Consider the following 23653-nt stretch of genomic DNA (forward strand, 5'->3'; position numbering starts at 1 on the left):
AAATGGTTTTAAGCCACGAAGTTGCTGTTCTGGGTGGGGGGGAATGGTAAAAAGAAATATCTTGGTGGCAGCCTGGGGACACATGGGGTTTGTCTCCTCTCCCTGATTAGATAATTGTACCGGGAGCAGCTCCACAAGCTGTCAGGATGGATAAAGCTCCTGAAGGGAAGAGATGGAAAAGACCTTCATTGTTTCCATGGTTTTCAAACCCAGGAAAGGCTACTGGGATGGGTAAGGATGGAAGCGAGGGGGTGGAAATGGCCAGAGAAGGGAGGCAGGGGGGGTTGGGGATTGGTTTGCAAGGCAGACGTGGTCTTGTGATGTTTTCCACTTCAATTTTGACTTCTGAGGAAGGGCAGGGGGCGGATGTTGCTTTGATATTTGGATCCCTTGGTGCTGTGCTGGGCTTTTGGGCCAGCAGATCTGCTCTGTCCTTGGCTAAAAGTGCTTTTATTTCCTTTGTATGTGATTGGGTTTGGTTGTTTGTTTTGTGGGCTTTTAAAAATTGTGTTCCTGCCCGTGACTGCTGCTTTTCCTGCTACAGGAACACAACTCGTGCAATGAGCTCAAGCTGAGATTGGTGCTGGAAAAAATGCATTCAGGGCAGAATATCCTTGGAAAGGGAAAAGACCACGGGTCCACCTGATCCACCACCTGTTCAGGATTAAGCAGGGATGCTAAAATTAATGTCAATCCTTATTTTTTGTTTTGGAAAAGAGGTGGTTTTGTGGTGGCAGGCAGCTGGTACCCAGAGCTGCTCAGCTCCCAGCTCGATGGCTGCGTTTGCTCCAGCAAGGTTTGATTAGTGCTGACACAGATGACTTGCAGCTCTCATTTATCTTAATAGCTGCAGTTTTCATCTGGCTGGTCATTAATGACAATTAGTACTTGCCCTGGACACCTCTGAGGGTGTCTCCTCACAGATAAAACCTCTGCTTGATGCTAAACAGTATTTTTTTCCCATCTAGAACCTACTTTCCTTCTTGTTGGGGATTTAATCTGTGACATTATGGCTAAACATACATTTGGTGTGTCTGTCCTGAAGCTTCTCAGGATTTGATGCCTCTTGGCTCATGCAAGAACTGGAGATTTAGAAACCTTACAGTGTTTTGATTATTCAAACCTTCAGTGTTTGCATCATTCCAAAGCCCAAGTGGAGGAGGTGGCTCCTGGTCCAGCCGCTATGGATCCATACTGGGTTGTAATGGGGAAGATTGGTGGAAAGGCTGCTTGGGTGACTTATTTTGTGTTTGGTGTTTGTGACTGGGGTAGTAAATGTTTCTGAAGCTCTGTCTGCAAGTTATTTAGTCTGTTTTCCCTGTTGCTCTGAGCTTGGCTGCCTGAAGTCTGAACTTGAATCCATCAATCGAGCATCGCCAGCTGCCAAGGGGTGAAGCTCTTGCTGAAGCAGCTGGTGAGGTTGTGCAGGGGTGTGAGGGGAAAAGAGTGAAGGAAATGAAATATAGTTCCATATTTTGAGGCTGAAAATCAGGTCTGGGTGATATGCAGCACAGAAAGCCAACAGTGTCCTGGCTTGTTGCACCAGCAACGTGGCCAGAAGGTCAAGGGAGGGGATTCTCCCCCTTTATTTGGCTCTTGTGAGACCCCCCTTCTGTGGGGCTGGGTCCAGTTCTGAGGTCTCCAGCATCAGAAGAATATGGAACTGTTGGAGTGAGTCCAGAGGAGCCACGGAGATGATCCAAGGGCAGGAGCAGCTCTGCTCTGGAGACAAGCTGGGAGAGTTGGGGTGTTTAGCCCGGAGAAGAGAAGGCTCCAGGGAGACCTGAGAGCAGCTTCCAGTGCCTGAAGGGGCTCCAGGAAAGCTGGGGAGGGGCTTGGGACAAGGGCAGGGAGGGATGGGACAAGGGGTGGTGGATTAAGACCAGAAGAGAGGAGATCTAGGAAGGGAGGTTCAACCTAAACATGAGGAGGACCTTGTTGCCTGTGAGGGTGGCAGAGCCCTGGGCCAGGCTGCCCAAGAGGCTGTGGAGGCTCCTTCTCTGGAGCCATTCCAACCCCAGCTGGAGGTGTTCCTGTGGGACCTGCTGGAGGTGACCCTGCTCTGGTAGGGGTTGGACTGGCTGATCTCCAGGGATCCCTTCCCAGTCCACCACTCTACCACTCTGTGACTCTGATGGGCAGGAGTTTGGAAAGAACCATTTGTCTTCCTACAAGCCGTGGCCTCGGTGAATCTTCTCCAGTTCCCAACAGATCCATTAGCAGTTTACCCAAGCTTCCCATGGGCAGGACATCTCTGTGACATCTTCTGGGCCTGACACTGGGAGTACACAGCTCCCTCCATGACACCAGTTGGTATCAGCTCTATCCTCCCCATCGTGCTGGTGCTGTTGATCCTGGTGCTGATTTTTTATCCTCTGGAAAAAGCCAAACAAATTGCCCCAGGAACGTTTGCTGGGGAGGAAGTGACTCCTGGCTGATTGTTGTGTCTCCCCTTCTGGGCCTGACAGAACCAGCTTGGGGACCTCCAAGAAGCTTTAGATTTTCAAGAAGAATGTACCTCCCATTAAAGGGGAGGAAACAAATGAAGCAGGAAAACATATGCCCGGCATAATTTGTGGATAATTAAACCCATCTGACTCCTGTTGAGGAAGGAGGGGGAAAGTTGGTTTATTCCCCAAACTGGAGCCCAAGCTGCTGGATAATTTCTGCAATTCCATGGCTTTCTTATTGAGCATATTTAGCCAGCTATCCCATGGCAATGGTTTAAATATCCACAGCAGAGATGAAATCTTAGCACAGGAGTGAGAAATGAGTGGAAGAGAAAAAACTACTGCACTTCCATCCACATCTCCCAGGGGTCTGGACCCCACACAGACCCTGGAGTTGAGGTACAAAGGGATTATTTTGAGGTTTTTAGTTATTTTTAGGATTGGGAACCCGTGGAATGAGTTTATTTGTTGTGGGTTAATTAAAGAGGCTTTTAATGGAGGCAACTGCAGTGACTCAGTGTTTTGGAAAGTCTTTGGGGGTTCCCAGTGGGTTTTGCCCAGCACTGCAGGGAGCATGGCTTGCACAGAACATGGAATCACATTCCTGTTTTCCTGAGTGTTATGAAGTAATAAATCTTAAAAAAAGCCAGGAAAAGGCACAGTTGCCAATTATGAGCTGCAACTTCATCTTTCTTTTCAATGGTAACTTCTCTGCTGGGAAAACGTGATTTTTTTCAGGGCTGTGAGGCCAGCAGGCTCTGTAGCCCTTGGCAAGTGCTAGCCCAAGTAACCACAGAATCATGGGATGGTTTGGGTGGGAAGGGACCTTCAAGATCATCTAGATCCAACCCCCTGCACGGGCAGGGACACCTCCCACCAGCCCAGGTTGCTCCAAGCCCCATCCAACCTGCCCTTCAACACTGCCAGGGATGGGGCAGCCACAGCTTTCCTGGGCAACCTGGGCCAGGCTCTCCCCACCCTCACAGCCAAGAATTCCCTCCTCATCTCCAACCTCCATCTCCCTCTCCCAGTTTTCATCCATCCCCCTCATCCCATCCCTCCCTGCCCTTGTCCCAAGTCCCTCCCCAGCTTTCCTGGAGCCCCTTCAGGCACTGGAAGGTGCTCTCAGGTCTCCCTGGAGCCTTCTCTTCTCCAGACTGAGAAGAGAGCCCCATAATAATAAGGGATATTTTGCTGAAGCAGCATTTGTCAGGTGTCCCACCATGCCTGTGGGTGGGGTTTTTTTAACCCAACTATTTTTGGGTGCATTTCTGAGTTTCCATCCACCTGCACAGCTCCACCACTGGGGCCCAGCAAGAGGCAGTGACCACAAAAGAGACACCGAGACCAATAACATGGAGATGGAAAAGAGAAGTGACCCTAGTGAGTGGGGCCTTTGGGCAAAGAACTAGACACAGAGACAGCTAAAAAGTGGAGGAAGAAAGGGGGGAAAAAAGTGACTCCAGGGAATGGGGAGATGAGGAGCTAAAGGCAGGAGGCAGGATGCCCAGGGGAGCAGCACCCAGCGGAAGGCACCGCTCTCCTGCCTCTGCTAATGGAATTGCAGGGCTCAGAGCAGCCGAGGCCAGGAGCTCCAGCAGCTTCCCAGGGGATGATCCACAGGTCTGTGGTGGGCTGCTCTGTCCCATGCTATTACAAGTGATGCTCTGCAGACCAGTGCTGACCCAGGAAGATGCTTGAGTGTGACTGAAGAGCAGGAGCCAGCAATTCTTCTTCTCCACGTGGCTTTCACACCAGTGTGAGGCTGAGCTGGCACCTCCCAGCCCATCTCTCTGCCTCCTTCTGTAATCAGAGTGTTTTACAAATCTGAAAATTGCCCATGAATGCTGTGGTTTTATTCCTGCTCATCATCTTCCAGCATTGCTTGCTTATTATCTGAGCCCCTCGGAGCGATTTCTCCTCCCACCCCCCTGCTGCTCACTTTGTTCTTGCTCGTGGTTGGAGCAGACCAGCTGTGCTGCAGTTTGCACCAGCACAAATTAACATTTTCCACTTTAATCACTGCCTGCCTGGGAAAAAAATCATAATAATACAGGCCAGGTTGTCATTGGAGTGATGCAGTCATGCAGGGGAAGGTTTTTGCATTTTGCTGCTGTTTATTAAATGGGTTGGAGCTTTTGACATAGAATCATAGAAGAATGTTCAGGGTTGGAAGGGACATCTGGAGATGATTGAGTCCAGTCCCCCTGCTAGAGCAGGATCATCTGGGGCAGGTCCCACAGGAACACCTCCAGCTGGGGTTGGAATTTCTCCAGAGAAGGAGACTCCACAGCCTCTCTGGGCAGCCTGGCCCAGGGCTCTGCCATCCTCACAGGACAGAAGTTTTTCCTCACATTGAGGTGGAACTTCCCAAGTTCTAGTTTGTGTCTGTTGCCCCTTGTGCCATCACAGGGCACCAGTGAGAAGATACTGGCCCCTCCTTCTTGACACCCCACTTCAGATATTTGTGAACATAATCAAGTCCCCTCTCAAGTCATCTTTTCCTCAGATTGAACAGCCCCAGGTCTCTCAGCCTTTCCTCATCAGACAGATGTTCCAGTCCCTTCATCATCCTTGTAGCCTCCTTTGGAGTCTCTCTAGACTATCCCTGCCCCTCTGGAACCAGGAAGCTCAGAACTGGACCCACTACTCCAGATGTGGAGGGAATGAAGCCAAGGGAAGAGCTGGGGCTTAAACAGAGCTTGGGCTTGATGTGCAACATGTTGGTTTTTCTTTGGGAACCTGCATCTTGGTTTGTTCATTGCCCAAGAAAGGGAAATGACTCCTGCACGTGCCTGAAACGTCGGGTGCAAAAAAGTGTCTGGCTGGTTGTTTTTTTTTCTAGCAGGACAGATGCAGAGTTGGAAGGACCTGGGAGAAAGAGGGGCTGGGACTTGGTGTTGCGTGGGAAGGGGGAAAAGCTGGCCCTGAGAGTATAGCTGGGGGAGAAAAATCCTGAGAAGGTAATCTCCTGTGCTGTTAAATCAGGAATTGCTGCTCGTGGGGAGTCGTGCAACAACAGAAATGACAGTGCTGAGAGGCACAGCCAGCAGAGCTCAGCTAGAGCCCCACAAATCCCACATCAAAGCTTGCAAACAGAGTGGAGATGAACACAAATATTTGCTAGCGAACTCACAGGGATGAGTAAAACTGTCTCTTTCTGTGGCACTGGTATGACAGGGAGTAAAACCACCCTCAGCATCAGCAAAAGGGTGTCATGTTTTGATGGTTTTAAATGGGAAGAGGGAGATGGAGGCTGGATATGAGGGAGAAATTGCTTCCCTGGGAGGGTGGAGAGACCCTGGCCCAGGGTGCCCAGGGAAGCTGTGGCTGCCCCATCCCTGGCAGTGTTGAAGGGCAGGTTGGATGGGGCTTGGAGCAGCCTGGGCTGGTGGGAGGTGTCCCTGCCCGTGCAGGGGGTTGGATCTAGGTGATCTTTAAGCTCCTTCCAACCCCTCCCATGAATGTGGTTTGACAGCCCAGGGAGCTGGGCAGCAGTTTCCCATTTAAACCCATTTTGCTGTCCAGCTGCAAAACTTTTTGTCACGTAGGGTGTTCAGAGTGACTTGCCTGCCAAAGGAGCACAGATGAGAGTGGCAGCAGCTCTGCTTTTTATGCAATTAAATATCAAATTAGTTGGTAGGAGCCATAATTTGGCTGTTCTTATCCAAGGGAGGACGGAGCAAGGCTGTGGCGTGTGGCTGTGTCCTGGGATTGGAGAGGACAGGATGGATCCCATCCCTGTAATGTGCCCACGTGGGCAGCCCTCAGCCTAATTTAACTTGAAATTAGTGCTTCCCAATCCTGGCTTGGAGCCAGGGAATTGCAGCAGGATCCTGTGAAAACCCTCAACTAATTAATTTATGCAACAGGCAGTGAACCCAGGCACCGAAGAAGCAAACACTGGCTGCTCAATTAGCACTTCCAGCAGCAAGCTGCCCATTCCCATCCCATCCAAAGGAGTTTTGGGAATGCTAAGGAGGTTTTTTGGTGGCTCCAATCCTGGGTGCAGTGAAGGGACTCCAGCTTGGGGCTGGGGTTGGGGCCAGGTGGGGAGCTGGCAGTTTGCAGCAGCCGCTTCCATCTAGCAGCTTAGCAAAATCATCACCTGGATTCCCACCAGGCCTCAGATCTAGTTTGTAGACCATGAAACCTATCCCAAAAGCTCCCAAGCCCTTGTGTCCTGGGCTGCATCAAATGAAGTGTGGCCAGCAGGTCAAGGGAGGGGATTTTCCTCCTCTGCTGTCATGAGACCCGCCCCCCCCTGCAGTGCTGGGTCCAGCTCTGGAGCCCCCAACATCAGAACAACATGGAACTGTTGGAGTGAGTCCAGAGGAGGCCACGGAGATGGTGGGAGGACTGGAGCAGCTCTGCTCTGGAGACAGGCTGGGAGTGTTGGGGTGTTCAGCCTGGAGAAGAGAAGGCTCCAGGGAGACCTTAGAGCTCCAGGAAAGCTGGGGAGAGACTTGGGACAAGGGCAGGGAGGGATGGGATGAGGGGGATGGATGAAAACTGGGAGAGGGAGATGGAGGTTGGAGATGAGGAGGGAATTCTTGGCTGTGAGGGTGGTGAGAGCCTGGCCCAGGTTGCCCAGGGAAGCTGTGGCTGCCCCATCCCTGGCAGTGTTGAAGGGCAGGTTGGATGGGGCTTGGAGCAGCCTGGGCTGGTGGGAGGTGTGCCTGCCCATGCAGGGGGTTGGATTTAGATGATCTTTCAGGTCCCTTCCCACCCAAACCATTCCATGATGATCTCTGCTGGTGCACAGTCCTCCCCTTGCACCCAGCAGAGCCCTGTCCCCCACATCCCCTCCTGACCCCAAAGCACTGACAAATCCTGCTGAAAACCCTCTCTGTGCTTCAGAAAGGGGGCAACACTTCCCAGCTGAGTGGCAGTTGGGTCCTGGGCCCATTAAACTCATTGTGCCAGAGATTTGTAATTAATATTCCAGGGAGCCCTGCTGGGGGGAAGAAGCAGCATCCCTGCTGAAGGCTCTTGGTGCAGCAGCTGCCTGCAGAGCCAGCCCAGACACCATCCAGGGCATGTTAATAGCACAGCTGGGTCTCCTGGGGGGGGGGGTTTCGTGTGTTTTCCTGCAGCTTCAGTCTTTGGGTTTACTGGATTATTAGAGGGAAATTTCTGCCTGTAAAGTCTGGGGTGATTTGTGGGGTGGGAACGGACTTGGCACCCTGTGGGCATCACAGGGGGCTGGTGGGAAATCTTCCACCCCCAGCAGCAGCATCTCCCCCTCAAATGGTTGCAGACCCCCCCCCCCCCCAGTTTTGGCCACTGGTTGATGTTCAGGGGTTTAAGTGGTCCCAGTTGGTCCTGAGTATTAAACACCAGCTGAGTCATTTCTTCCTGCAGTTAATGATTGCCCAGGCCTGTCGCTGCCAGCAGCCACAGCACGTTAATGATTGAAACCCATAAACAAGGCCTTGCTCGTTCCCCTTGGGCAAAGCCACCCCATGACCTTCTCCCAGCACCATCCCCAGAGGTGGGGGGAATAATTTGGGAATAAACCCCACCCTGTTCCCATCTCTCTTCCCCACTCCCTCTGTACCCTGAGAACATCCTGGCAGTGATGTTAAATAGAGCAGAGTTTTGAGTCCTGCATCAATTGGGAGGGCAGAATTTATTCCTCTCTTTGAAACATTAAGCTTCTCATCAGAGAAGATAGAGATAGGACCAGGGGTCATGGTTTTAAACTGAGAGAGGGGAGATATAGATGAGATATTAATTAGGAAGAAATTCTTCACTCTAAGGGTGGTGAGGAACTGGGATGGGTTGCCCAGGGAGGTTGTTGATGCCCCATCCCTGGAGGTTTTTAAGGTTTTGTGCAGCCTGATCTAGTGGTTCCCTGCTCATGGCAGGGGGGTTGGAACTGGATGATCTTTAAGGTCCCTTCCAAACTTAATGATTCTATGAAAAAGCTTTCCCTGCCTCTCCTGGTGTCCAGCAGGGACATGATCCAGCCACTAAAGTAATGTTAGTATCAATAAAGGGATGATTTAAGGTTGGCTCCTGCCTGCTCATCTCTGAGTGCATCTTTGTAGGTGCAAGCAGCAAAGCATCTGTATGCAGAGGAGTGTTTGTTCTTTATGATCTCTTCTAGAAAAGAAAGTATGAGATAAAATTTTATTCCCTTGGAGAAAAAAAGAAAAATCAATTAAAATTTAAAGATCTCTGAACATCCACTGAAAGGGTTTGAGGTAGTTGGGGCAAGTGCTGAATTCCTGCTTGTGCAGGTGGGAGCTGGGAGAGGGACTCGATGCTGCTTTTTCTGTGGATTAAGGAATTTTGAAGGGTCCTGATTCATATTTGGGACTGGAAATCCCTCCCAGGCCAAGGTCTGAGTGACAGCAGAAATCAGTGGGAAGCAAAGTTCTCTTTTCCTGAGGTTGTATAGAAGAACTACAGAGTTTTCTTGCTCTTCCCACCCCTGCAGGCACAAATCTGGTGGCTTTTTTTAGCTCTGAGTCCTACAGCCTCGTTAAGTGCTTGTGTTAATTACTGGCTGATGGGGAAATGGGGCTGGAGAACAGCCTGGTGACCACGTTCTGGCCTGTTTTATCCTGCTGGAGGTTTGGGGATTGTCTGTGATTCAGTGGAGAAGGGGAAAGAGCCTGAGATGACTGCAAAACCCTTGGATGAACTCAAGTTTTAGGGTGAATCATTCTCTTCAACACGGCTTCAAATGAATGTGGAAGTTTTAGGCAACACTGAGTGTTATCTTCATTTAAGTCTGGTGTAAATCTGCTGCCTGGGACATCCCCTGGCTGTGTCACTGCCTGGTTTTGCAGGGAAATGCTGAATTTCCCTTGTTGTTTGGTACACAAAGTTGGTTTCTGAATAAAAGTGAAGAAAGTGTATTTTATAAATGGTTGAATGCTCAGAAGGTTGGTCACCAATCACCAGGATTGTTGTGTGCAAGGAGTCTGGACATGAGGAGGGAATTCTTGGCTGTGAGGGTGGTGAGAGCCTGGCCCAGGTTGCCCAGGGAAGCTGTGGCTGCCCCATCCCTGGCAGTGTTGAAGGGCAGGTTGGATGGGGCTTGGAGCAACCTGGGCTGGTGAGAGGTGTCCCTGCCCATGCAGGGGGTTGGACCTGGATGATCTTGAAGGTCCCTTCCAACCCAAACCTGTCTGGGATTCCATGATTTGGGGCTGCCCCTTCCCCCCGGGCTGGCTGCAGGATGGCAACGCGCTCTCCCAGAACTCTAGCAAGGGCAGGAAGCCCCGATTGCAACGTGTGTGTTTAAAACGCGGCTGGAGACCCACCTGCCCACCCACCTGGGGCCTCAGGGTTGGACCCCACGCGTGCACAGCCGCGCTGCTCGGGGCTCACGAAAGGGTTAACAGGGTGAACGCCGGCGGCTCTTTTCGCTGCCTCCTTCCCTCTCCGCTCCTGCCAGGCGGAAGTTGGAGCCAGCAGCTCAAGTTCAAGGCTCTCCCGTGTGGATGGGTGTGCTTTTCCAGCTCGGGAAAGGAGGGCAGGAGGCGGGAGGGTCCGGCGGGCAGGCAGCGACACCCCGCTCCCCGCAGCCACCGGGATGGCTCAAACCTCCCGGTGCCGAAATTCCCACCTCTATTACTACATCATCAAATTTGCTCTCTCCACCTACGCCACCCTCTTCTCGGTAGGTGCTCCAGCTGCTTTTTCTGTCCTTCCCTCTGTCCCCACCCCCCTCCTGCCCTCAGCACATCGCCCACCCCCTCCTCCATGCTTGGGTTTTGGTTTGCTTTGTCTAAAGGGTAGAATCCCAGGTGGGTTGGGTGGGAAGGGACCTGAAAGACCGTCTAGATCCAACCCCCCTGCATGGGCAGGGACACCTCCCACCAGCCCAGGTTGCTCCAAGCCCCATCCAACCTAAATTTTCCCTTCCAAGGCATCAAATCCCAGCGGGAAAACCCGGGGTGCTGTGAAGCTGCTTCTAGCTGGGGCCAGAAATGGGCAATTTGGGGTGAAACCCCAGGTTTTGGTGAGTTTAGGAGCACCTCCCTGGGACTGCTCATGCCCAGAGCTGCTTTTGGCAGATCCCTGATGGCAGCAAGTCCCGGTTTCAGGCGTTTGGAGCATAAACATGGGAATGTTGTGTTTCCACCTCCCAAGCCCCCGTTGCCAGCACATCCCCCCTGCCTCTCCCAGCCTTTGTGCCATTCCCCAGGGACAAGGTACAAAAGCTGACATCGGGTGACAGGTATTTTAGCCAGGTTGGTTGTTTGAAGAGTCGTTTTAAAAGTAATTTTAACTATTTTGAAGCAATTTTGAATCCCTGCACTCGGGGTGAGGCTTCCCCAGCACCTGGGAGCACGTGTTGGAGCAGGGCAGGGGGGGAAGCAAGAGATTCCCTGTCCTTTTAGGCTCTGTGCATCCTCAGCTAATGTGTGAGATACGATGTTAGCACCTTCCTGGGGTTAATCTTGCATAATCCAGTCCAAATTTCGAAATAGTTTCTCCTGAGGGTTAATGAATCCTCTTTGCCCCGTGCAGGGTTGCCTGCCGGGTGTGGATGTGTCTCATTGTGTAAGTGTCATTGCAGAAATAGCTGCACGAGTTCCCAGGCAGGCTGGAGATGATGAACAGGGTTACAGACAGAGTTGGAAAATGCTTTTCATTTCCCTGTTTATTTAATATGTACAGTGAATGAGCTCGTTGGGGTGGCAGTGCACACCCTGACTGGCTGGTTGTCTCACTGGGCCGAATGATTTGTGCCCATCCCAGGGCATGGATGAAAATAAGGAAAAAGGGGTGTTTTTGGTAGAATATTTCACTGGTTTTCCTTGTGACTTGTGAGGAGGAAGGCTCTCAAAAGGAGAGGAAACTCAGATATCTCCCAGAGGGGTTGTCAGGACCCTCCCACTGCACCCAGGGAGACCAACAAAAATCCAGATTTCTTAACCCATTTGTGGCTGTGGTTGGAGTTGTTGGGTAAAGACACTGCAGTATTTTTTTACTTGGGAAATTCATCAGTGGGAAAAAGAGTTACTGTGGGTTTGGTTTCTCTAAAGAGCTGAGCAGTGCTTGGTTTGAGGTTTCCTCAAATGCCATTAAGCAGTTGTAGGGATGGGGAAGAAGGGCTGGGGTTTTTATTCCCAGCTGATCTGAACCCAGGTCAGAGCTGCTCTGAACGTTGGGATGAACTGGCACAGTCTCTGTGACAGATGCTTATTAATTGCTGGAGCATTTGGGAGGAACTCCCTGGGGCATCATGAGGGGTTCACCAGCAGGAAGAGACTTGGTAACTTCCATGTGACTGGAAAATAGCTTCAAAAAAGCTGCTTTGAATTGCAGCAACCCAGCTTCCCTTCAGCCCTGGGCCTGTCCTCGTGCATCACAGAGTCACAGTGGTGGGGGAGTGGGAAGGGACCTCTGGAGATCATCCACCCAACTCCTGCCAGAGCAGGGTCACCTCCAGCAGGTCCCACAGGAACACCTCCAGCTGGGGCTGGAATGGCTCCAGAGAAGGAGCCTCCACAGCCTCTTGGGCAGCCTGGCCCAGGGCTCTGCCACCCTCACAGGCAACAAGTTCCTCCTCATCTTCAGATGGAGCTTCCCACCTTCCAGCTCCTGCCCATGGCCCCTTGTTGGTTGTTGTCCCATGGAATCCATAGGGATCACAAAGCTCCAACCAGCTTTTCAGCTGCCTGACCTACTTTTCTCCTCATTTGCACATCTCGCTGCTGTGTTAATTCAGTGATGCTGCTGAACCCTTCAAAGCCTCATCAACCAGACGTGACCAGGGCTGCATTTCTCTCTGCCCAAATGCACTTGATCAAAGATGATTGTGTGGGAAGTTCCTGCTTGCACTGAACAAAGGCTTTGAAACTTTAAACACCCGAGTAAAAATTCAGTGCAATAAGATTTGAGTTGGTTCCCAGTGAAGAGTTGAAAGAGGTTTGGGGTGAGATGCATAATGATTTTCTAGTACAGGGTTGTCCCAGCCTGCTGAAAACTGGATCTAGTGCTGCTAGATCCTTCCCATGCAATGAAAGAATTTATTTATAGGTGGAAAAATCATAAAAGGACTGTGGGATAAGCCAGAAAGTGACTTGAAAGCAAACATGGAGCAAAGGGTAGAGAAGTTTGAGTGTTGTGGGTTGGACCAGCTGGTATGATACAGGTGGATTTAATCCTTGTTGTTGAGGATTCATCAGAGAACAGATTGGAAGTTTCCTTTTCAAGAAGAAAGTCTGCTTTCCTTCTCTTGCTCTTCCCATAAGACTGAAAACTGCTCTTTGAGTTGACCCTCCTGAAAGTGTGTTGGTTTATATCCCCAAGTACTGTTGGAGTGAAGCATTATATGATCATAGAATGATGGGATGGTTTGGGTGGGAAGGGACCTGAAAGATCACCTAGATCCAAGCCCTGCACGGGCAGGGACACCTCCCACCAGCCCAGGCTGCTCCAAGCCCCATCCAACCTGCCCTTCAACACTGCCAGGGATGGGGCAGCCACAGCTTCCCTGGGCAGCCTGGGCCAGGCTCTCCCCACCCTCACAGCCAAGAATTCCCTCCTCATCTCCAACCTCCAGCTCCCTCTCCCAGTTTTCATCCATCCCCCTCATCCCATCCCTCCCTGCCCTTGTCCCAAGTCTCTCCCCAGCTTTCCTGGAGCCCCTTCAGGCACTGGAAGGTGCTCTCAGGTCTCCCTGGAGCCTTCTCTTCTCCAGGCTGAACACCCCAACTCTCCCAGCCTGGCTCCAGAGCTGCTCCAGCCCTCCCATCATCTCTGGGGCTCCTCTGGACTCTCCAGGAGCTCCATGTCCTTGTGTTGGAGGCTCCAGAATTGGACACTACTAAAAAAACCACTACTGTTCCTCAAGGCCTTTGCTTTCTCCCCATTGGAATCTGAATCCCATCCTGTGCTTCCCTTGCAGATCCTTGGCCTCGTGATCCTGTGCGTCGGGATTTACGCCGAGGTGGAAAGACAAAAACACAAAACCTTGGAAGGGATCTTCCTGGCTCCAGCCATCATCCTTCTCCTGCTGGGTGTCACCATGTTTGGTGTCTCCTTCGTGGGCATGGTGGGGAGCCTCAGGGACAACCGGACGCTGCTGAAGATGGTAAGGCCATTCCCATGCTCTCTGTGCAGCCCCTGGGGTGCTCGGGGTGACCCCAGGGAGAAAAATGACCATATCCTAACGAGTCACCACCAGGACCTGGAGCAACTGTGTGTCCCTTCCTGGATTTAAATGCTTGCATGATGGGCATGATGATATGAGGAGGAACTTCTTGACTGAAAGAGTGCTCAGGCCCTGGAACGGGCTGCCTGGGGAGGTGGTGGAGTCACCATCCCTGCAGGTGTTCCAAAAACATGTGGATGTGGCACTTCAGGACATGCTGTGATGGGCATGAGGTTGTGGTGGTGGTGTTTGTTTGGTGGTTGCTGGTTTTTCCACTGGGTGGTTGGTTGGACTTGCTGATCTTGGAGGTCTCTTCCAACCGTGACAATTCTGTCATTCTGTGACTGCTCAGTGGTTCCTGCTCTGCTGTGAAGCCAGCAGAGGGGTGTCAGGGGGAGGATCTGTTTAAATTGCAGAGCTGGCAACCTCATCTCCCTGTTATCCACAGCTGGATGCTCCCAACATCTGTGGGGAGCTCTGCTGCCTCCTCCTGAGGGAACACGGGAGTTATTTTTGGGGCTGTGATCCCATTTCTGGCAGAACAGTCTCCACCACTCAGTTTATTTTAGCTGTGTTCATGCCAGTAGAAAAGAGCTTCATCTTCTTTTGGAAGGGTGTTCTTAGCAGAGGGAAAAATTACCTGGGAAGTCCAAACTGGATGAGATCCAAGGCCTCAGGGCAAAGCTGTTTGCTCCTAATGGAGAGAGTCCAGAGGAGCAACAGAGATGATGGAGCCAGGCTGGGAGAGTTGGGGTGTTCAGCCTGGAGAAGAGAAGGCTCCAGGGAGACCTTAGAGCAGCTTCCAGTGCCTGAAGGGGCTCCAGGAAAGCTGGGGAGGGGCTTGGGACAAGGGCAGGGAGGGATGGGATGAGGGGGATGGGATTGAAACTGGGAGAGGGAGATGGAGGTTGGAGATGAGGAGGGAATTCTTGGCTGTGAGGGTGGTGAGAGCCTGGCCCAGGTTGCCCAGGGAAGCTGTGGCTGCCCCATCCCTGGCAGTGTTGAAGGGCAGGTTGGATGGGGCTTGGAGCAGCCTGGGCTGGTGGGAGATGTCCCTGCCCATGCAGGGGGTTGGATCTAGATGATCTTTCAGGTCCCTTCCTCCCCAAACCATCCCATCATTCTATGATCCCCTTCCGATTCTCCCAGCCAAAAGTGATGCCCATGCTCCTGTGCACAGGAATTGCTGTGTTTATCCCACATGGCAGGCGTGAAGCTGCTTCTATCCTTGGGGAGAAAAAGCCACCCAGAACTGGCAGGATTCTCTCTCTTTTTCTCAGCTGTGCCCCTTGCAGAATTGGTTCTGCTGACAACCTGTGAAACACACTTAATGAGCTTGGGTTTCTGTCGCCCTGGGCTGCCCCAAGGATGAGATTTCCTCCCCTCTGATGTGCCAATTTTCCACTTCCAAAGGCAGTCAGGGTTGTGGAAACAAAGTATTAGCTGTGATTCATGAGAATTAGCAGAGAAAGACAAATATTATCAAAAATCTGAAGGACTTGTCCTTCTTTGGAAGAAGCCTAAATAGAATGAACTCAAGTCTGTGTAGCTTGAAAAGCAAACAAGCCCAAAAGATGAAACGTTCTCCATGAGCACCAGGACTTCAGCTTTGGCAGAAAATGATTTCTAGAGATCCTAAAGAAACACAGAGTTCCCCACTAGCTCTGATGGACAGGGAAGAGAGGGTTGAATGTGTGAGGTCTAACTGAGCCCAGGCAAATTCTCACTGTTATCCTTAGGGTCCAAGCAGGAAAAATTCAGGTGACAGGGAAGTCGTGAAAAAGTCATTTTTAAGCAAACTGTCAGGGCTATAAAACACCCCAAACATCACCCAGGTGGGATGTCTCTGGTCACCTGGACAAGGTGTCTCTGGCCACCCAGATGGGATGTTTCTGACCACCCCCTTAGAGACTTTTCCAAACACAGGAGGTCAGGAGGCAGCTCTCAAGCAGAACACATGGTACCTTCACTGCAGCAGAGATCTGATGGGAAACCTCTTCTGCTCCTCACTCCACACCTTTCATGGAAAGCCCTGAATTTTCAGAAGTAATTTTGAAGGAGGCACATTGATTTGATAAAGGATCGGAGAGAGATGAGGGTCCAGGCAGGCTAAAGAAATCCAACTTCCCCATTTTTCTTTTCCAGTGGGGGGAGCTTTTTGGTTCCTCCTTTCCTGCCAAAATTTAACCCCCAGAGCAGGACCTGACCTTGGCTTTGTGGCAGCCAGAGACCAGCTGCTGCAGCAGCTCCTTTGGCCCTTCTGTGGGTGTTCTAGACATCTCTAACCCCTAGAAATACATCTATAAATATTTAAGTGTGTTTTTATACCTTTTCTGCTGTTTCCAAATGCTCAGCAAGATGTGAAAAGCAAACCCCAGCACCCCCCACCAGCTCCACCACTCACTTTATTTGCTATTATGTATTTTAACTCTCCAGGTTGACCCCACCAGGTGACTTCCCTGAGCTTGAAATGTGCTTTTTTTTCCCCCCTCCCACCTCTCCAGCCCTGATTACACGTGTGAATAGAGAGAATAAAAGCTGGAAAATGGGAGATAGGTCAGATTGGAAGAGGGAAGTGGTTGGCAATCACAGAGCTATTGTGTGGATGGAGAATTGTCCTTCTCCTGAGAAGATAAATTCCCCCTCCAAGAGAGGCAGCTCCTGCAGTGATTTGAAGCTTAGGGGCCCTGAATAAAAGCAATCAGGACATGTGAAGGAGCCACTTGGAGGGCTGAGCTGATGCAAGCAGCTGGGTATTTTTTTCCCCAATTGTGTGGAAAAAGGGGTAAAAAAACAGGCAGGAAACCTCCAGTGCTGTGTAGAGCATCCTCTGCCCCATCCCCAGCATGGATTCATGACCCTAGAGCAGCCACTTGAAATCAGTTTGAAGTCAAAGGAGGTGAAAATACCAATAAGTGGCACTTTCCCCTTGTTTTGATTTTGGGTTTGGAAGAATTGGGTGGATCATGAATGTTCTGGGGCCTCGTTCCTTGTGCACTTGGATATTTGACTCGTGGTTTCGTGGTGCTGGGAAACCTCTTGGTTGAGAACAGAGGAGATCTGCATGGAGAACCCAGCTCAGCCATCTACCCCAGGGTGTGCTCACCTCCAGGCCAGCTGCAAAAAAGAAGTCCTTGAATATTTGCAGTAAAAAAGGCAAATTTCCAAGTTCAGAGGGTGTTGAGAAAAGGCTTTGGGATGAACTGAAGAGTTCCCTGTGAACCCCTGAGCTGACCTCGGGGGTTGGAGGAGTTTGGGGTGAATTTGGGCTGGTTTGGGGCTTGCAAAGTTTGCAGCTGCAAGGGGCTTTTGCTGTCCCTGCAAATATTGAGCAATTTCCAGCTGAGATGGGATTTGAGCATCATTTCCTTTGGGCTGGTTTTCTGCTGTTTCTTCTCTTGTGGAAGATGAAGAAGGGGAAGAATCACCCATTCTGCTTGAGCTCTGCTGTGTGGGGGTTTTCCCCTGGGTAAGAGGCAGCTTTTGGAGAAGCTGTTGCAGGTTTTGGTTGCAAAAAGGACAGGTGTTGGAGGGCAGGACCAACCCATCCCCACCAAAGCACAGAGTTCCAAACCAGGGCAGCAGGGATGCTCTTTAAGCACTGAATGGGTAGGTTAGGTTATGGTAGGGGGATTGATGTTATGGTTGGACTTGATGATCTTCAAGGTCCCTTCCAACCAGGATGATTTTATGATTCTGTGATTCTCTGGCAGCCTGGTGGGATGGATAACACACATCCAGTGCTCTGGAAGAACTTGGTAAATAAAACAAAGCTCCTTCTGGTTACAGGTTTGCAACAAGTAAATCTTCTAAACTGGGAGAGGGAGCTGGAGGTTGGAGATGAGGAGGGAATTCTTGGGTGTGAGGGTGGGGAGAGCCTGGCCCAGGTTGCCCAGGGAAGCTGTGGCTGCCCCATCCCTGGCAGTGTTGAAGGGCAGGTTGGATGGGGCTTGGAGCAGCCTGGGCTGGTGGGAGGTGTCCCTGCCTGTGCAGGGGGTTGGATCTAATGATCTTTCAGGTCCTTCCAACCCAAACCATTCCATGATTCCAGGAAGGGATGCTGGGGAGACACAAATAAGGCTGAGGAGAGAATTTTTGCAGAGTCCCAGGTGCTATTAATAACATGGAAGTGGTTTAATCTCCATTAAGAGTTTCCGGGGAATTGCCTGCTGCTCATTAAAGGATTGAGCTGTTGAAATACTTGTTTTCCTGATTGAGAGGAAAGCAACAGGCAGGGAGATCTTTGGGAAGAGGTGAAATTGGATTGCTTGGCCCCTCAAACTCTGAAATAAATTAGATTTGAAAGGAGCCATCACTTGGGGAGCTGGATGGAGGAGGAGGAACTAAGAGGAACATCCATCCCTGTTCATAAAAACCTCCCATTCTTTGGGTTTTTGGGACCATGAGCATGTTCTGCTGCAGCATCTGTCTTGGTCTAGTGATTGGAGCAAAGGGTAGTTGGACTGTAGCCAAGGAAGGGTTCAGAGCAGCCAAAAATGAACCATGTTTCAGACTCTAAAAGCCCCAAAGGGTGGAAAAAAGGGGACTTGGGCAGGACCGGGGAGCAGATTTGGTCTTCAAAGGGGCAGAGCAGGTGTCTTGAGGGACGTGGTGGAGATAGGGTTGTTCCTGGGGCGTGGGGGATGGACCACACCACAGGCCCAGAGCACTTGGGGTTTGGGTTTTTTTGTCAGGCTCCTGGTCCTTTTGGGACTAAAACCAGCCTTGTTGATTATTTAGCTCATGAAGCATAAAGGAAATGTGCATTTTGACTTCAGGCTTGGCAGATGTTTGGGTGAAACCCAGGGGAGGGTAGGTAGGAGCTCCCGCTTGGGTGGGTGGGCAGGAGAGCAACCTGGACTAGTGGGAGGTGCCCCTGCCCATGCAGGGGGCTGGAGCTAGATGACCTTTGAGGTCCTTTCCCACCCAAACCATGGCTCCATGTTGCATGAGGAAAATCATGCCCTGAGCAGAGAAGGTTGTTGCTGAGTTTCTAAAACCAAAGATGCTCCACAAAGTCTTTTCATCTGGGCTTTGTTGTCCTCGTTTAATCCGTGTAGGAGACATTCCTGACAGATTTTGGGGGGGGGGGGGGTTTGGCTTCAAAGCATCTGTGAAAGCTGCTTTTACATGGGAATAACCAATGATTTGGGTTTTCAGAGGAAGGGGCTGCATGTGAGTGTCTTTCCAGAAGAAAAGGAAACCTTTAGAAAGGGCCACTCAACGTGGGAGAGAAGCTCTAAGGTGTCATTAGGAAGAAATGGTGCTTTGAAAGCACAACTTGAAAGTTTCCATTTGGGGACAAAAGCAACTGGTTCTGTTGTTTTGGTGCCTTTTTTGTTCCCATTTATCAAGAGGGAACAACCAGTTCCCTCTCTGGATGCCCAGAAAGAAGGTGAGACCTGAAGATCACCATCCTGTGGGTGCAAACCCAGGGGGAATTGTGCTTTATGGGAAGAGAAATCAAATGATACAAGTTTCTTTTTATCTTGGGGATGGACAATTGAGATTTCTTTTTTTTTTTGCATCCCTTCCTGACCTGTGGCTGCTTTTAGACTCTTAGTTCCAAACCCTTCTCTCGTGGGGCTGCCTGGGCTCCTTCACAGCTTCGAAACGGATACAAGTGCCATGTTACCTGGAGGGGTTGCTTGCACAGATGCAGAATGAGCCAGTTCCCACAGGGGTTTTATGGTGACTAGAGCCTGGAATGAGGATTAAATTATCTCCAGCCTTTGCAGGGGTGGGGGTTGATCCCCTCTGTTCCTCTCTGATTCAGCTTCCTCCTGAAGCAACCCCACTTTGCATATCAGCCCTGCCCAGGAGACAACAGGTGCTTGGTTAATTGCACTCCTTAATTATCAGAATTCCTTGCCTAATTAGCCCAGGCCCGTTATGAGCTGGTTTAGTTGGTGATGGAAACAGCACTGCTCCTCCAGTGGGACCTTTCCAGTTGGCTCTTAGCAATTCAGCCCAGTACAGAAGTCATTCTTGGGTGGTTCATTCCAAACCTGGTTGGTTTGGGGCACCACGTGTGCATTTTTACTGCAGCACCACTTTGGTTCTGCTGAGTCTGGGCAGCAATTTCTGGGCCTGCAGGTCCCTGCCTTGGTACATTCATGGTCAATATGAATTTTGTGGGAATAAATTACCTTCCCCCCCTCCCCTTTTCACTTGCTTTTGGATTTTTAGCTCGTTTCCATGGTAACTTTCCACCTTCCTTTTCCTGGTGAGTCTCCAGAGGTGCTGATGGAGGCAGCTTTTGGGGAGACAAGTGGGAGCTGAGCAGAGCTTTGCTCTCCATCCTCTGGCATGTGATGCCTAATGGGACCTCTCAGAGGGACAAAAGCATTAGGAGACCGATGGGTGTTGCTTCAAGAACCTCAGACCTTCTAGTTTAATTTGTTTGCTCCATCAGGACATGGATCTCCAGCCTCAATGTGTTGCCACAGTCGGTTGGTAGGAGTTGGGTTATGGTTGGACTTGATGATCTTAAGGCTCTTTTCCAACTAGAGGCATGAGTTAGTGCCCAGCCTCTGGGCCATGGATGATCTTCCATTGGATGCTCAGCTTGGAAACGTTGGTGTTCAACCAAACACCAGCATCTCCACACCTGGATTGACCCAGAGATGTTTGCTCCACTGCGTCCATCTTTCCCGTTGCCCCGTGCACAGTTTGGCCCTTCAAATTGCACCTGGTTTCCTTCTGCCCTCCTTCCCCTCCTCCTTCTCCCTTCCAGCTGCTTCCCCTGTTGGAACCAAGATCTTTGGAAGAGATTTGCAGCTTCCTGGGGAGCTCATCATGACATCATTTGATTTTTGAGGTGTTTCACAGCAGGTCTTGTTCTCCAGGTCTCCCCTCTTGCAGTTCACCACTGACAGCCTGACCTGGAGCAGGGCTAATCCTTCCCTTTCTCTTTCCAGTTCTTCTGGGTCCTTCTGGTGATCTTCCTCACGGAGCTGCTGCTGCTCTTCATCGAAATCATCTTTGAGAACAAGGTGGGTGCAATCAGGAGCCCCTTGGGTGCCCTTTGGTGACCAACTGCAGCCCTGTGTGGCATCAGGGAGGAGAAACCTCAAGTGTTTGTTCACGTAGGCCCTGACAATGGAACGTGTTCATTGCTCTTGCTCTTCTGGGACTGCCCATCATGCTCCAGAGCTGGGATGGGTCTCCACCACCACCCAGAGCCTCTGCCCAGCTCCCAAAAACCTGTTGGGTTTTCTTTCTTAAGGACTCATGAAGCTCCTCCCTTCAATTCCATTAACCCCTGGCCTGTGTTTGAGTTCTAGTTGAGCCAGTGACCACCAGATGTCCTTACTGGCCACCCACCTTCTGTTGAAGAAACCCTGCCATCTTCAATTTAATCTTACCCTTGTACTTCATCACAGGATTAAATAGCCAACCCCAGCCTCTGCTGGCTCAATGAATGGCCAAGCCAGCAGAGCAACAGCTGAAACACCCACTTCCAGGCTCTGAAAATCAATTTCCCTTTGCCCAAACAGCTTGATGCTTTTGAAAACCCACCAAGGTTGGGAGCTATAGGGTGGTGAGCCCCAAAGGCACGTTGGGGTTGGGAGTTATGGGTTTGGTGAGCCCCAAAGGCACGTTGGGGTTGGGAGTTATGGCCTTGGTGAGCCCCAAAGGCACATTGGGGTTGGGGGTCATGGGTTTGGTGAGCCCCAAAGGCACGTTGGGGTTGGGGGTCATGGGTTTGGTGAGCCCCAAAGGCACGTTGGGGTTGGGGGTCATGGGTTTGGTGAGTCCCAAAGGCACATTGGGGTTGGGGGTCATGGGTTTGGTGAGTCCCAAAGGCACATTGGGGTTGGGGGTCATGGGTTTGGTGAGTCCCAAAGGCACGTTGGGGTTGGGAGTTATGGCCTTGGTGAGCCCCAAAGACAGGTTGGCTTTGGGAGTTATGGCCTTGGTGAGCCCCAAAGGCATGTTGGGGTTGGGGGTCATGGGTTTGGTGAGCCCCAAAGGCATGTTGGGGTTGGGAGCTATGGGTTTGGTGAACCCCAAAGGCATGTTGGGGTTGGGAGTTATGTGCTGGGTGAGCTGCAGAGTTGAAGGGTAGCAGTGGGGGAGAACATTACTTTTTTTGGGTGCCAGCTCCATCCAGCAGCTTCCCAGAGCTCTCCAGAGCCTTCTGATCCCTGGAAAACATGGCCCACCAGTGGAGAGACCTGCTTCACTGGGGAAAATCAGCTTCCTGGAGTCCACCTGTGAGCCTGAGCAGTGGTGCTCAGCACCATCCTGCCCTGCAGGGACACAGGGCTGGTACCACCAGGGGCCTGGTGATTCAACTCCTGGATTGCTTGGGAACCACTAGTGCCTAAATGATGCCTTAATTTAGATTGAACAGGCAATATCAAAACCTAATTAAAAATCAAACAATGATTGGGTTTTAATCCGACAAGCGATGAATCCAACTTGACCTGGACTTGGTTGGAGGCACAAATCTGCATTTGGAACAATGGTTGTTTATTAAACTCGTTAGGAACATTTTTAATTGGATTTGGGATGAAATGAGCAGAGCTGAGGAAGGAATTTAGTGGCCTGGAAGCTACTGAGCATTGAAATGGTCTCTGTGGAGATGTAAATGGTGGAGATAAGAGGTTTGGTGTCCTGGAAGGGAGGGGAGAGGTTTGGGAACCAAGACTTGAACCATTTAACCCTGATTTAGCTCCCACCTTCAACTCAGCATTGAATTCCAGCCATCAGGCTGGTGTCTTCTCAGGAGGGGGCAAGGATGAGGCTGGGGGAAAACAAGCAGGAAATGGTAAAACCTGGTGGTGTCTCTAGCAGTGGGCAAAGTAGGAATGACCATTTTTCATACCCTTCCCCAAGAGCAATTTCCTCCAGGTTTTCCAACCTGCTCCTCAGCTCTTGCAGCCTTTGTTTCCTGCTCTGACATCCCTTCATGTCTCGTTGCTTTTTCACTTTCTTCTCCCCGTTCCTGGTTTCCCCAACCTCTAATTTTCATGTCAAGGTGACAGATGAAAACCGTTTTCATCCCCCTCTTTCCCCTGTTTCTATCTCAGCTGAAGGTTCCTTTTTGCTTCATGCGTGTTCCTGCTGTTTGGCAGGAGGCAAATGACAAACCTGTGCTGGGCTTTGAGTGGGACATTTCCAACCCCAGCTCCCAGCTCATTAAGAAGCTTCCCAGGCATCTGTGAAATTCATTTCCCGTTTCATTAGTGTTTTGTGGGAAGGGCCTGATGTGTCCAAGTGTCCTCAGAGATAGGGCTGGAGGAGCAGCAGGGAGAGCTGCACCTTTCCCTCTCAGAGGACAACGGAAGGTGCCCAGGGAGTCACCATCCCTGGAGGTGTTTAAAAGTCATGTAGATGTGATGCTGAGGGACATGGGTTAGCAGGGGACTTGGTAGAGTTGGGTTAATTACAGAACCATGGGATGGTTTGGGTAAGAAGGGACCTGAAAGATCATCTAGATCCAACCCCCTGCACGGGCAGGGACACCTCCCACCAGCCCAGGCTGCTCCAAGCCCCATCCAACCTGCCCTTCAACACTGCCAGGGATGGGGCAGCCACAGCTTCCCTGGGCAACCTGGGCCAGGCTCTCACCACCCTCACAGCCAAGAATTCCCTCCTCATCTCCAACCTCCATCTCCCTCTCCCAGTTTTCATCCATCCCCCTCATCCCATCCCTCCCTGCCCTTGTCCCAAGTCCCTCCCCAGCTTTCCTGGAGCCCCTTCAGGCACTGGAAGGTGGTCTAAGGTCTCCCTGGAGCCTTCTCTTCTCCAGGCTCAACACCCCAACTCTCCCAGCCTGGCTCCAGAGCAGAGCTGCTCCAGCCCCTGGATCATCTCTGTGGCTCCTCTGGACTCTCTCCAGGAGCTCCATGTTGTTCTGATATTGGGGGCTCCAGAACAGGACCCAGCCCTGCAGGGGGTCTCACAAGAGTTGAAGGTGACTTGATTAATGGTTGGACTTTGATGATCCTAAAGGTCTTTTCCAACCTAAAAATTTCTACAATTCTGCAATTCTATGAATTCCTGGCAGATTTGTTGGGATTAGGAGCGAATGAGGCCTCTGATGAGGTCCCTGCTCCTGCACAGGGCTCAT

The 23653-nt window shown here is 51.1% G+C and overlaps 1 protein-coding gene across 3 annotated transcripts in view; it reads left to right on the top strand.

Moving 5' to 3' along the window:
• Positions 1 to 9937: 9937 nt before the first annotated feature.
• Positions 9938 to 23653, top strand: part of LOC127394618 (tetraspanin-15-like) — a 33527-nt gene continuing 19811 nt past the window's right edge. For all 3 annotated transcript variants that reach the window (XM_051640710.1, XM_051640712.1, XM_051640711.1), the window contains exons 1-3: positions 9938 to 10086; positions 13327 to 13512; positions 20493 to 20567. In XM_051640710.1, coding sequence (XP_051496670.1) covers positions 10000 to 10086; positions 13327 to 13512; positions 20493 to 20567 — 348 coding nt within the window. In that variant the 5' untranslated portion in view covers positions 9938 to 9999. The remainder of the gene's footprint in view (positions 10087 to 13326; positions 13513 to 20492; positions 20568 to 23653) is intronic.

Source organism: Apus apus, chromosome 26 (genome assembly GCF_020740795.1).
Source record: "Apus apus isolate bApuApu2 chromosome 26, bApuApu2.pri.cur, whole genome shotgun sequence".
Taxonomy (NCBI): Eukaryota; Metazoa; Chordata; class Aves; order Apodiformes; family Apodidae; genus Apus; species Apus apus.